A 14,866-nucleotide genomic window follows, 5' to 3' on the forward strand; every position below is an offset into this window, starting at 1 on the left:
CCATCTTGCTTCTTGAACTCTCATACCAAAAACCCCAAAATCTCCTTTTCTACTCCATGATAACTTCACTAATATTCTACTTAAACTGTTGTGGCTTGCAGATCTTCATACAAGGTTGGTAACTTGCTCCATGGGCCATAATCAAAACCACAGGCATCCTGGGCTCTGTGTCAGGGTCTCTGAGCCCCCTGGCAGGGGTCTTGGCTGCTCAGGACAGCCAGAGGGATGTCCTGGGTTCCCACAAGTGGGGAGGGTCTGTGAGAGGGGAGCATTGCTCAGGAGGCACCACCAGCTGTCAGCCAAGCAGCAGCCACTGCACTTCTGGGCAGGCTGTGCCCTCACACACAGCCCCCCTGGACCCCTGGGAGCACTCTGCAAACAGTTTGCTTTCTCTCTGCATTTCCAGCACAGACCTCAGGGTTTGTGTGCATGACCCAGTTCAAGAGCCACTGAGAGTCTCCTTCCACTTTTAACAAGCTTGAGTCAAAGCATGGCCTTGAACCCTGTGTTTGCATTGGAAGCAGAGCCCCTGGAGGATCCCCAAGCCACTGCTCGGCCCAAGGTAGCACAAGCCAAATCTAAATCACTCCCCACGGATTAGTTTTCAGTCTGCTTTCAACTGGCTTCTCAAAAGCCTGGGAACCCACCAGCTAATCTATCCTATACTTAACCTTGCCTCTAAGAAGGTCCTCTAATGTTTAAACTAAATCCTTCCCTTTTTGCAAATCAAATCAGGAGCTGTTTTGGCTCTCCACAGTGGGCATGGAGACCATTCATCATCTCTCCTCTTGCTACAGACATTTGTATATGCAAAAGACTGTAATCTACCTTCTCCTCTGTAAAAATAAGAAAGCAGATACCAATTTTTATTTAATTCCTCCCTCACTCCCCCTGAGGTTATGATTTTAGGACAATGTTTCTTTCAATTTTGGAATCCCTTCAACCAACCCACTTCTCACAGTCCTTTGGCTAAGCCCACAACAGTACAAACAGACCAATTTCCTTCTGAATCCATCTTTCAGTGCATATTTGCAACCAAGCCAGCATGGTGTTGGCTTTTCTCTGTTGGCCCACACTGAATTGGGTTCTGGTGGTTTTTTGTTGGTGTTTTTGGTGGGGTTCTTTTTGTTGGTTGGTTGGGAGGTTTTTTTGTTAGGGGTGGGGATTTTTTGGCTGGGCTTTTTTGGTAAATTTTGTTTGGTTTCTTTTATTTTTTTAAGCTTGTCTTCTTCTTTGCCAAACTCCACTTTTGCTCTCCACAGCTGGCTACTCCCACACTTTCCTATACATTTGCCCTCACTAAATTATCTCCCATTTGTTCCAGCCCAAGAGATCACTCTGAATATCCCAGTTCCACTTTTCAAAGCCTTGTCACCTTGTCCAGCCTGGACTGCATATCATCCATCATGATACAATTAGTCCCACCCATACCATTAAGGAAAAACTGAGCTGGGCCAGACACTGCACACCTCTGACAATCTCTGCTAGGCCAGACTGGTAAAGTGCCACTTCCTACGTGCTGCCTTTCACCAAGTTGGGTCCTTCCATTAAATAGCTTTATTTAGAATCAAGGTCCCTGCCTTATCTGCAGAGATAAGATGTGGCCTTATCAAAAGCCACACTAAAACAAGGAGTTATTACATCCACGTCTTCTCCCTTGTTGACAAAAGCTCATAGAAGGAAATTCTCAGAAATGAACAGTGGCAATGATATTAATGTTGCCTTTCCCTTCCCTTGAACTGCAGATAAAACTCAAAGTTCCTAGACTTATCTTTTGCCTTATTCTTTTTAAAGGCTGCTATCTTTGCCTTCCCCAGCACCCACCCTCCCCGCATTCTCTAACACAAATATCAATGGTAAAGGCTGCATGTCAGCTCTCTAAGGGATTTATGGCAAATGACCTATGGCAAATGACACAGCATTCAGCTCATGTGAAAACAGCACATTACAGGTGCTCTTTGATTTGTCCTTTCCCTCTTTTCCCTCACTCCTGAATTCCTATCACACTGTCTCAGACGTTAATAGTGACCAGAAACTATGGAGTTAAACTTGTGAAAGGAGATTTAAGGAAGGCAGAAAAGAATTTAAAAACAGCATCAAGCATTTCAATTTCCTGCCTTAGCAGGGTTTGCTTCTGGGATTTTCTTTAAATCTTGACAGTTACCTGAGAAGAGCCCACATATATAGCTATTCTTCACAGTCATATACATCAGACAGCTGGGAATTAGCCCACAGTCACCCTCTCCCCACACTCCAGTGAGCCCTGGGGGCAGCCCATCTCTTCCAGGAGAGACTGCTACAGCCAAAGACAGCACCCTGCAGCTCCCCTCCTTGTGGCATTGACACCACTCTCTTGATGTCTGCCAGGCACATCTCTATTCCAGACCACAGTGAACACTTCTGCCTCTAACAAATGTAGCCAACAGGAACAGGCTGCTTGTTCCTCCCTCAAACCTAGTCCTTGGCAGATAGTGATACTTCCTTGTTAATTGATTCAAATTTCTTTCAGTGTTTTCAGGAGCCTTGCTTCCTGCAGTAAGAGAGGTCCTGAAAGGAGCTGACTTTGCCTCTTCAGGATGCTTTCTGTTCAAAATGGCAGTGCCTAAAGACAGCTCATACGTATCATTAATTCCTTTTGCTTCCAGATTTTTCACTTGGGGCACCCAGTTTCATATACAGGTTAGAAAAAGCTTAAAACCATTCAGCATGCCCAAAACTGGAGGATCTCACCAGCTGGCACCGATCACACTGGAGTCCCCTTCAGGATTGACCATACTTAGGAGAGGCTCCCCATTACCTTCACCAGAGGGAGTCCTACAAAACTGAATAAATTTATTAGTGAGATCTTCCAGTATATTTTTCAACAAAATTCTCCTTGCACAGACCCATATATTTGCATGAGGTCTATAGAAAAACTTGGGAGAAGGAGATTTTAAGGCTCCTGACAGTTTCATTCATGATAACGAAGCCAAGAGAGAAGTGAAAGGCACCAGCAGGAGTAAAAGGAGATAAAACAGCAGAGCAGATATGGATCTTGTGAATCCTCTCAAAAACAGTGTTGCAACAGCAAAAGCATTTCCACCACATGCTGAACACCCCATGTATCTGTAACATTCCCTTTGTGAGAGAGAGAAGCAGATGTTCAAATGCCTTCTGCAGCCTATTGTCTGGAAATGCTATGAGCCCATTTTTCTTTACAGCCTCATCAGTGTTCCTTAATAACATGGTGTGTGGAAACAGTATTATTCCTCATCTCCCCTTCCCCATTATTTGGTTGCATCCTTGCCACGTGACGGCTCCTGTCGTGCTCCTTTCCTGCAACTGATCACACATCATATCTGCTGCCACTGAAGGGCTCTCCCTCCTCACAGAGCAGCCTCTGGGCTCCAATTCCTCACAGAGCACAGAACAACCCAAACATCAGTTTCTGCCTCAGCTGCAGGTCCCCCTGTTCAGCTGGCACTTAACTAGAGGGAACAGTACCATACTGCACCTCCCTGATCCTCTGTGGAGGATAAAGAGATTTGTTTCTCATCCTGCCTCATGCCTGCATCCTAGAACAGAAGCTTCCAGAGGGCTTATCTCTCCTTGCAAACCCAGTAGTAACAGCTTGTTGACACTGAATTCACAGTTACAGATATTACTAGATATCCAGACATATACTTTTTTCTAAAGCTCTTACATGATCCAAGCCTGGAAGCTTTAAAAAGGAGGACTATGTCAGTCAAATGTATCATTTTTGATCAGACTGGTCGTACCAACAAAAGTCTAATATAGGTTTAGCCAGCATAATCCAGTATGGGAAAAGGAGAACCAGTCCTACTGGTGTCTGAAACATTCATATCACATGCATACACACATGGATCAGCAGAGCTGAACTTCACAGAGTGCCCTTTACCTATTCAGTACAAAAATGCACATCATGAAGCCTGTGAAGGGCACTCTCCCAGGATACTGTGTAAGCAAAGCACTCCTACAGTGCATGTAGCTACACCCATAAATTTGGATTTTATGCAAATACAGCCAACTCAGGAGAGGTGAGACCCAGGCACATTTTCAGACACAGTTTGCCAGCACAACAAGAACAGCACACCAAGTTTACAGGTTCACAGCTCTGCCACCCTGACTCACACAGCTACACCAACAGAAATCTAGCATTGCTAAAAGTGCTATCTGTAGTCTAGACAAATCCACGTGGTGGTCTGGCACTCTAAAATTCAAGTTGATAATAAGAGTAACTTTTTTAAAAGAGACTGTAAATACTGAGTTATAGCAAGACTATATCCCTTAATGAGCTCCCATAGATAATTTATGCTGTTCTTCCTATGCTCAGCCATGCACTTTATTTTCTCATACATCACACTGATGCTGGCAGTAAATCTCTACAATATCTAGTCTTCCCTCCATAATAGGAAAACTCATTAATATGCCCCAGCTTCTTTAGGACACTTTGACATGAATTTATGAATATTCAATTTCCATCTAGTACTCAGCTTCTTTGTGTCCCGCCACTGCTGTCTTGAGGAGAGGCTGCCAAAGATTTTGTAACACTTTGAGCCCTCGCATTATGAAATCAGCAATATGTTTAGTGTCAATAAAGCCCTGGGAACAGCCTCATTTTTCAAGAGGCAGTGCAATTGGAGGCCTTCAGCATCTTGCCCAATCCACTTGCCCAAACACTGTGTTGCAGCAAACGAGGCCTTTCACACCACAAAAATTGTCACCTCAGCACAGGACACCTGTCATTGCCATGCTGGGAGCAGATTTCTTCCAAAGCAGAACACACCTCCCAGGAAAAATAACTTGGAGGTGTGAGTGATTTTTCAGCTTTGATGAAAACTGGCCAGATGAAGGAAAGGGAAGCTTTTGTGCACACCTCAATACATTATTCACACAGAAACACCAAAGCTGGGGTTGGAAGGGACCTCCAGAGACCATCTGCCCAACCCTCCTGCTAAAGCAGTTTCATTTAGAGCAGGTTGCAGAGGTAGGTTTTGAATATCCCCACAGAAGGAGGCTCCATAACCTCTATGGGCAGCCTGTTCAAGTGCTCTGTCAGCCTCAAAGTGAACATTTTCTTCCTCATACTTAGATGGAACTTCCAGCTCCTGCCCACTTCTCCTTGTCCTGTCACTGGGGACCACTGAAAATAGTCTGGGTCCCATCCTCCTGACTTGGCCAGGTAAATTTTAAAAGATCTGAAATCTAAACCAGAAACTGTAAGTTTCATAAAAACAACAGGAATTTTGGTTTCATAAAAATGACAGGAACTTCAGACAGCCTTGCATGCATTCTCCTCCTCAAAACTGGAGAAATCAAGAGCAGGCAGGTGTTAGAGCCTACAGCAGAACAGCAGATCTGGGCAGCAACTCGTGCTCCTGACAGCTCCACTCTTCCAGCACTCCCATCCACCCAATCCAGGAGCAAAGCAGCACAGCCCTTCTTAGGACTTTATCCTGTTTGAGTCAGCACACACCATGCTCAGGCAACTGTGCCTGGAGAGCTGGCAGCCCCTGAGGGGTTGGACACTTCCAGGGGCACCATCCTTAACCCCACAGAAGTCCTGCCACCCCATTCCAAGCAGTTCCAAGCAGCAACAAGAGAGGAGTCAGACACTGGCCCCCAAGCAATCTCTAAGGCAGATAAACAGAGGAAATGGCTCCACTTGGGAGGTGATTCAAAGCCACAGGCACATATCCAGCTGTGAGCACTCTATCTGTTCCATTCCAGGAAAGAGCACCATCCTCTAAGCCAGGCTTTTATCCAGCCCAGGAAGACAACAACCTTTTAAGTGGTAAGTGCTGAACATAATTCATTTTCATCCTTCACTTCCTTTGAAAAAAGTAATGGGACAAATTTAAAAATGAGTGAGCGGCTTGAAAATTGGTTTAAGCTTCTGTAAACTCATCTATCATTCGAGGCACAAGATTTGTTTTAAACAAGTTCCACCAGAGCAGTGAACATTAGATAAAGGAGGTGAGAAAGATTGCTGTCAGCAAGATGAAAACCTGAAGCACAAAGCTGAGATGGGAACTGGAATTTTAGAGTGAGGGACCATTAGTATATTGACAGAGAAATGGAAAGGGCTAGGGACAGAGCAGTCTATGGGAGTAATTATACTCTGCTTATCTTAATTTCACCCTAAAATAAAAGCATAATGCTGTCAACACCCTTCCTGCCCTAACCTGCTAATGTATTAGGTTCTGTTGAAGAGCTGTCCCAAGTATGATGCAGTTCTAACACACAAGAGACCCCAGCTCTCTGCTGCCAGGCTCTCTGGGCACATGTTCATAGTTGCACTGCACAACTCATCACCAGCCAGCACAAACCCACCACATGGATGGAACAGCAACATGAGCAGCAAGGCAGAAGCACAGACACAACTTAAACAGTCCATTGTGAGCCTCCAGGGAAAACTGCTGTGCCCAGGATGTCCAAACTCCTGCTGCACTTCACACAGCTAATCCCTTCCTACACCTGCAAAGGGCATTTCAGCACAACCAGAATATCAGGACTTACTCAGTTTCCAGAAAAGCACCCAGCCCTCCCAGCCCAACACCAATAAGCAGAGGGAGTTTTCCCAGCCCTGTGCACGCAGCTCTGGCCTGCAGCCAAGCAGCTCCCACACAGCTGCTGAGTAAGAGCAGCCCTTCCACTCGATGGTCCTTTTGCCATCCCACAGCAAGCTGGGACACTCCTTGCAAAGGAGCAATAGAAGGAGCTTTGGCTCTGCCAGACGAGCTGTGGCACAGAGGACACAGCCCTCCCATGCCATGTGCTGCAGTGCTGCAATGCCAGCTGATCAGGGACAAGGACCCCAGAGCAATTCCAGTGGCACTTACCCACTCAGAGGTCTGCTCTTTCTGATCTCGAAGAACTGTGTTCCTGTGTGATTGTATCTGTATTTTGTCTGTTAAGGGAAAGGAACTGGAACAGCCAAGCAATAAAATAACACTGCTGAAAAGGTGAATTTCAGTTCTGAGCTCCTGCTGAAACACAAAACAGGCAGTAAAAGCCATTGACTCTCAGATATTAAACACTTGGCATGTAAAATAAAGCAAAACTTGTCTTTTTATAAGACTTATTAGCAGCAGTGGGTGCAGAATCATGTATTAAGGTTGACCATCTAAAATGACACTCAAATTCAGCATTTGAAGGTTATAATTCTCTTTTCCACTAGGTCCTGCTCACTACTAGATTGCAAGTTTGGAAAAAAGTCTCCCACATGGGCAAGAGAAAGCTTTCATAGCCTACCCAAACCAATCAACATAATCCATGGTCTGAAAAAACTTTTTTCCTTTAGAAGTCTTTTAACTCCATCAGCCTCGTGGCTCACCTGTGACCTGTCAACCAAAACCATTGCAGGTGCATCCCTTCACACTTAGAAACCATTCTCTAAAAAACACAATGCTCCTGAAATGAAAACAACCAGCTATGTGCAAGCCAAGGTCATTAGCTAACACTAATTGCAGAAAAGTTCATCACAAATGATGCCAGTAGACAGTCAACCAAATCTCAGCACCACTTTCCTAGAAGCACAGGCTGCCACACAGCAGCTTCAACAGAAGCAGCCTCTTCCCTGCTCCTTCTGCATTTCTGTCCAAGCAGCAATGCAATAAATCAGACCAGGAAAACAATCTGTTCAGTAAAAACAAAAACAAAACAAAAAACCCAATTAAGTTGTGTAGTAAAAAAAAAAAAAAAAATCACACTGACTGCCCTTATTTTTGCTAGGTTACTTTTCCAGCTGAATCTCCTTCCTAACCTAGTACCTAAATTCTATTCCCATCAGAATGTCCATGCCAGTAAAACTGATGCTACCAGGGCACTAGCAGGTGACCCCATGGAAGCTGAGAGTTGCTTGCAAGGTATAAATAGCACAGCTGCTGGATGTATAACCATAGCCTAAATAAAAACTCCAGCTCTCACCAGGATGCTCTGAACTGACTTCAATTAGAGTTCAGAGCTTTCCACAAACAAGGCTTTACTTCCCTCCTGCCTTCAAAACTAACTCATGACGCCCTCTCAGGGTGCTCTGCACAAAGCACACATCATCCTGCAGCCCTCAAAGGAAGCCCAGATGCTGCTCCCCAGCCCCCTTTGAAGCTTTTCTGAACACAGACCCAAACCCTGTGCCTAAGGCCTGCTCCTGCTATGTAGCAGAATTTCAAATCCACTGTGGGGCAGGTGGGGGTAAGGTCACTTTTGGAGCTCTGCATGACACGGTATCCTCTCTGGCACAACCCCAGGGAGCAAGAAGCCTCCTGCCCTGGCCCAGTGGCTGCCATGGAGAAGAGAACTGCACCATCCCCCTGCAGAGCAGGCAGGCCCAGGCTCCCTGCCCAGGGCAGCTGCTGCAGCTCCAGGCCCCCCTTGATCCCAGCCGCGACTGCCCCCAGTTCACCACGCATGCTATTTCTGGATGCTCCTCCAGCTGCCTCCCATATCCTTCTTAATCCTTACCAGCACTTTACACTCACTCCTCATCCCCCCAGTTTCACCACATACACAGAAAGGCAGAGTTTAGGGAAAAGGGAAACAGAAGAGCAGCATCTAGGCCAGCAATCTTCTCTGAAATTATCTGTCAGCAATGGAAAGGCAGGAATTGGGCGTGGGGCAGTGACAGACAGGCTAGACAGATGTGTAGATCCCTGATGAATCCCCAAGCAAGGTGGAACATGTGGAAGAGAGATGCCTTTGGTCAGTTCCTGTGTCACAGGCAAGCCTGCCCACCTTGGGGTCAGGACAGCTGCTTGTGCCCCTCACCCCAGTGACAAGCACTCCCTGCAGGCTGAGCACACAGGCAATCCTCAGGGGCTCCCCAGGCACAGGGAGAGAGGGTTTGCCACAACACTGGCTCCCTCTTAGTGGCTTTATGACAAGATGCCATATTATTTCTCCAGGCATCATGATCCGATCATAATATCCTCATACATCAACTTCAAAATAAGCACTTCTATTCCCACCAATGCCACTCCAGTTAAATTTTTCAGTATAATTTAAAGCTATTACATCTCCCAGAGGGCTGCTATGACAAGCTCAGTGCTGCTGGTGCTATCACAAATCCCTGGAGGCAACCCTTTACCCCCAAATGATCCCAAGCCCTCACAACCAGCTAAAGCTTCAGTAAAGCTCTGTTAATTCACACCAGGCACAAGTCAGCCTTCATTCCAGAGAACACGCACAGGAGAAGGATACTGCAGCATCTTCATGTAGGTCTGTATTGCCTGGAGCCATTCTGGGATTGACATGGAGAGCTTGTAGTTTGGCACTGGTGGCACTGAGGGCTGGACACGAGAAAGAAGATGAAGAGGTTAGACAAGCACGGCTCCCTGCAGAGCAGATAAGTGATTTACTGAGCAGTGGCATGTGCTCAGTGCAACACCACGCTGCAGCACAGATGGCTTAAGCCCCACGTGAGCTCAGGCATCAGGCAAAGTCATCCTGCTGACCATAGGGGCTGCCCCAGCAGCAGAGCCTGCCCTGCCCAGAGACCGTGGCAGGCTGATCAGCAGAGCATCCCTCAAACACCCCCTATGCAGGCAGGCAGTGCAGCATAGAAAGCCTCTGCTTCCCATTCCCATCCCCCAGCACAGGGCAGTTTGGATGAGCAGAGTCCCACTACTGACTCTGCTGTGCTCCCTCCCCCTGGAAGCCATTTCAAGTCTCATTTCTGGCCTCCTTTACCACAAGAGAAAGATAAAAGGAGACAAGGATCCTGGGCTGCATAATTTCCCATCTGCCATATGTCTGCAGCACGCTTGCTGGGGAAGGGAGAGCACAGCACCTAGAAGACCACCTGGGACCCAAATATTTAATGACATTAAGACACTTAAAGATATAGACTGGCAACATAATGGGATTTTTCCAAAATCTCATAAGACATCTGCTTGTGCCTAAGCATTTTAAGAAGGCAGGCCCTCAATCCATGTTTAATCCCCACAGCTACTTGGCTCCTGAGCCTGCAGCCATGCAGGAAAGGGGCACAGCCTTGTCCCAAGTCCACTTATTTCAGGGGTGAGACTGCAAAATATGGGGTCAGCAGATATTAAAGTAGGCAGCACGACTAAAAAGAAGTCAGCACAATTCCCACAAACACAGTGGAGGAAGCAATTTGAATATTAATGCAGACTCAAATTCAGGAACCAGCAATTTGGGCAGCTGTGACAAGGTGCAAAGAAAAGTGTCTGCGGGACCACATTGGTGTAACCATAGTTTAAAGCTCATAAAGTGACATATCACTGTCCTTAATATACTTCAAGTCAGCAATTACTGATAAGAACAGCAAGTTCAGGTGGTATGGGGCATCTCTGCCACAAAGACTGTCCTCTCTAGTTCCCATCTCTGTTAAGATTGTGTGTTTGCTTTCAGAGAATGAGCACTGGTAATCCCAAGGCAACAAAACCCAGAATTTACTACACACAGCAAGTTACTACAGCAAAGCAGTAAATACATCTTGGAGAAGGAGGGAGAAAACACCAAACCAGAGACTCCTACACCCCTGGCACACAGAAACAAACTGTAAGTGGCAAGCAGATGGCAAGGCTTCCAGCTCGCCCCCACCATCCGAGTGCTACATGGTGGCTGCACACATGGGCTGTCTCCTCTCACCACTGGGAGTTATGAGCAAGACTTATTAGCACTTCTAAATCATGATTTTCATGCCTAAGCTCTTCATTAGAGGAATTTTCTTTTGGTTCCACAGGTTCCTTTCCCACCCAGCCCCTTTGGGCTGGATGAATTATTTACCTGTCCCTTCCAGCATGAAGGCACACCTGGCCTCAACGCACCAGATAAGGCTCAGGTTCCAGAAGCAGCAAGGAGCTGACAAAGGGAATTCTGGCAGGGCTGTCACACCTCCCTGGGAGGGCCATTTCTGCTCCAATACACTCAGTCCTTAGCTTCAAGGATACAGAAGCTCTAGGTGCATGCCTGCACTTACACAACACCCGAGCAATGGGAGCCCCAGCCAGTGAGGGGCCTGCAGAGGTGGGGATTCCATCCTTCTCCCAGCCCTCACCCTGCTGCGGGAGCCAGGACAGCATCCCACAGGGACAGCAGCAATGTGGACAGACACAGCCCTTCCTGAAACCCACAGAGGCCACCCTCACCAAGGGGACAGATTCAGACCCCAGGTGAGGTGCTCCCCATCTCCAGTGTAGGTGATCACATTATCCAAGGAGGTTGATGGTGTCAGATACCAGAGCATAGCCTAGAAAAGAGAACCAGGGTTTTCCCACTGGCTGGAACACATTCCAGTTACCTCAGCAGGCCTGCTGGGCCAGAAGGCTCAAGCCCCTCCAGATCTCAGGCAAGAAGGGAGGAGCATCCATAAGCCTGATCCCACACAGGGCAGCCCTGCTCTCCTCTCTCCATGCAGGGCAGGCAGGACACACCATGCTGCCAGCCAGGCCAGGCACTGGGGAGCCACACACCACTCCCACTCCCTCCAAACATGTTTCCCTCCCTGATTCTGCCTCAGTTGCAGAAGGACTGATCCTGGGCACCCACCCAGCACGGAGCAGAAGCCAGGGCTGCACGACACAAGTGCAGGAAAGCACAGCTCTGTTTCCATTGAGGATGCAGCCCTCCAGCTCCTGGGATGCATCCAGAGCAGCAAGGAGCAGGCAAGAGGTCATGGATGGCAAGAGGAAATGCAGACACAGCACTACAGAACATGAATTTGAAAAGCAAGTGAAATTCAGAGGCGAGTCAGATGAAAAGCCTTGACCTTATATCAGTCTTTCCAAGGAATAACAGCTTCAGACAGTGGAGCTGCTGCAGTGCAAGACCACGTGGCAGAGCTGGAGACTCATCCCATGGCTGGAAATGCTGTAGTCTCACTTTACCACAGACATCCTGTGTGGAACTCCTTTTGCCCAAATCCACTGTCTCACTTAATGACCAGAAAGTCATTTTCTACCAGCTCCCCCTGCAAGCACTCTGTTACTCAGCACAGATGAAGCTGACAGGCATGAGTTCTCAAAGCTGCTGAGAGGTTTAATTTATTACAATCTCCAAGTACCTCCAAGATCACAGAACAAGTAAAGGATTGCACAGCCCTTCCAAACCGTGAGCCTGCACTATTTGCAGAGCTCAAGCCAACAGCCAGAGGTGGGGACCCCACAGGTTCCAAAAGTGCCCTTGCAGACAAGCCAGCCTTGTGTAAGGACTCCGCCTCTGAGAGAGATGCAGTCCTGCACCTCTGCAGCTTGCATTTGTTGCAGTAAGGACAAACCTCACAGACACAGTCAGGAGCTACTTACACCCTGCGTGTATGATTGCTGAGACTAATGCCAAGATGATTAGAGCAATCAAGTGGAGCTTCTTGGAGAGGGGATGAAAACTCTCTCCCATCACTAGGGATTAGGAACAGATCAGATGCAGAAATGGAGCAGTTGCACATGCCACTCACTCAGCCTGAACCAACTACCCATGCAAGCAGATTACAAATCATCTTCTCACAGGCATGAGTTTCCCTCATAACTCCCAAACAGCAGCACCTGGTCTTTTGCAGGGTGACACACACCCTGCAGCACAAGCCAATTAAAATAATTTGTACCACCATTTAAGGAACAAGTCTCCACTCACATTCCTACTCTGACCCAGAAATTACCATCACAACTTTGGTAATCCACTACCACTTTGGCAAAAAAACCCCTGCCCCTAACCTTCATTTGCTCACCCGAGCTCTGTCTGCCCTAATAAGGACCAGACAGTCCTCAAACTACTCTCTGACCCCAGAGGTGCCACACTCAGCCAGCAACAACTACTTAGTCACAGAGGGCACCAGGTCCTCCTGGCCCTGAAGAAACTAATCACTGTAACAGGGATTTTGCATCCAGGCACTGCTGGAGGAGTACAACTCCTACAGCACTGGGCGCTGAGCATCAACATCAAATGATGTGGCAAGGCAGATTTCAAAACATTTTTATTCTGCCCAGCTTACACAGATGCTACAGAGAGTGATCCCAGAGCTGTGGCACTGAGCAAGAAGCCATGGGCAATGCTCTCTGGGACATTGCCACAGGAATACAGTGTGCAGGCCAGACCCTGGAGCCACTGGCATGTCTCTCACCAGATGCTCTGTCAGTCACCATGGGTGTCACCAGTAAAAGTTACATGCTCTGGAGTTGGAAAGTAAAGGATGAAAGTCAAGTCTAACACGTGCTTTGCCATCTCTTAACACCAAGTGGGCTTGCAGGCCACTGGCATAAGCTGGTCAGGCTGCTGGAACAAGAAGTTCTGCCCAGTCCCTGCCCCTTCATTTCCACCTCAAGTGCTTGTGTAAGTACAAGATGAACCACAGCAAGGAACCACAAACTCAGCATAATCTGATTATTCTTTAGCTGGATGTGCTCCCCCAGCCAAACAAAGGCTGGTTCCAACACAAGGAGAGCAGAGAGGAGAGAGATGGTCCCTTCTGCACCTGCACTGGACTGAACATTGCAGGAGAGAGATGAAAGGCCTTCTCAGCCCGCAGCTTATTTGACAAGCACCTTCTCAATACAGCCCTACACAACAAGATTTCGACTTCCCTGTGCACAGAATTTCCTTTCTACTCCATGAAAAGAACAGGCATATGGTTCATGTCAGTATCACTGACAGCTTGGACCATGACAGCAGCAGCCCAACCATCTCACCCCAGCACGCACAGGGGTATAAACCAAGCCAGACTCCAGCGGTCAGCTCACATTAATGCTGCCTGACGTGAGCAGTGAATCAAGCTCAAAGTCTGCCAAAGCAGAGAGTGTTAAAGACATTGTGAGCAGTATTGCAGCACCGTGTCAAGAAGCCTTGGAACAGCAGCAGACATCAACATTTTATTTGCAGTCTGGAAGAAAAGGACTTGGGTGAGGCAGAGCTATTTGGGGCTTGTACTGAGGAACATTCAGACAAAAGCATTTGGAATCTTTCCACATACTGGAAAAGAAATGTCTGAGTTTTAAATCCCTTGTTACATTTGAGGAGCAACGCTGTGTTTAAGGAAACACCTGTGTTCCAAAAGCAAAACAAAAACCTGCTTGAAATTGCACAAAATGCTTCACTCAGCCCCTGAAGATTTAACTTTTGTTTTCTGGTTTTTTCTCCCCAAGCTAAAAGGAGGAATTTTCTTCCTGCTTGTTCCCCAGGACACCCAGCGCATCCCCTAAGCACCCGCAGCCCCGTTCCCCGTTCCGGGCGCTTTGGGACAGCGGATACCCCGTCCATCCCCGCAGTGCCCCAGAGCATCCTGCGGGCAGCGGTGTCACCCCCTCCCAGCCGGCCCCGGAGCGGCGGACCGCGGCAGCCGCAGGACGCGGCCCCGGGGCCGGCTATCACCCGCCGCCCCGCACGAGGGACGCACGGCGGCTCCGCCTTACCCGAGCCAGGCGGGCGGCGCTCCGGATGGCCGCGGCCACGGCCCCGCCGTCGGGGTGCACCCGCTCCACGTGGCCCCACATGCGCTCCCAGGTCTGCCCGTCCATGGGGAAGCCGCTCTTGTTCACCAGGAAGAGCGAGCCGCCGTCCCGCTGCTGCTCCTGCTCCTCCTCCTCCGAGCCCCCGCCGCTCCCGCTGCCGCCGCCGCCCGCCGCCCGCGGCTGAGCGCTCCGCGACCGGCCGCCCTCCTTGCCGGCCGCCGCACGCCGCCCGCTCCCGCGGCAGCCGCCGCCGCGGCCCGCCACGCCCGTCATGGCCCCGCGGCCATGCCCGGGACCGGCACCGGGACTGGGACCGCTGCCGGGATGCGCCCCACGGCCTCGCCGCCGCCGCCCGGCCGCTCTTTGTATGTGTGTATGTATGTGTGTGTGTGCGTGTGTGCGCCTGTGAGGGGCGTGCGGAGGAGGCCGGGGGAGGGCGGTCCCTCGCTAGCGACGCCGGCCCG

At 48.8% G+C, this 14,866-nt stretch overlaps 1 protein-coding gene across 1 annotated transcript in view; it reads right to left on the reverse strand.

Moving 5' to 3' along the window:
• The window catches only part of VASH2 (vasohibin 2), a 34,909-nt gene extending 20,234 nt beyond the window's left edge, over positions 1 to 14,675 (reverse strand). Inside the window, exons 1-3 of the mRNA XM_054279596.1 lie at positions 14,364 to 14,675; positions 9,199 to 9,287; positions 6,843 to 6,899 (exon numbers count right to left, since the gene is read on the reverse strand). Of these exons, the coding sequence (XP_054135571.1) occupies positions 6,843 to 6,899; positions 9,199 to 9,287; positions 14,364 to 14,675 (458 nt within the window). The remainder of the gene's footprint in view (positions 1 to 6,842; positions 6,900 to 9,198; positions 9,288 to 14,363) is intronic.
• Positions 14,676 to 14,866: the final 191 nt, after the last annotated feature.

The sequence above is a fragment of the Melozone crissalis genome, unplaced genomic scaffold (genome assembly GCF_028551555.1).
Source record: "Melozone crissalis strain CALT ecotype California unplaced genomic scaffold, PUWL_Pcris_2 ptg000027l_1, whole genome shotgun sequence".
Lineage (NCBI taxonomy): Eukaryota > Metazoa > Chordata > Aves > Passeriformes > Passerellidae > Melozone > Melozone crissalis.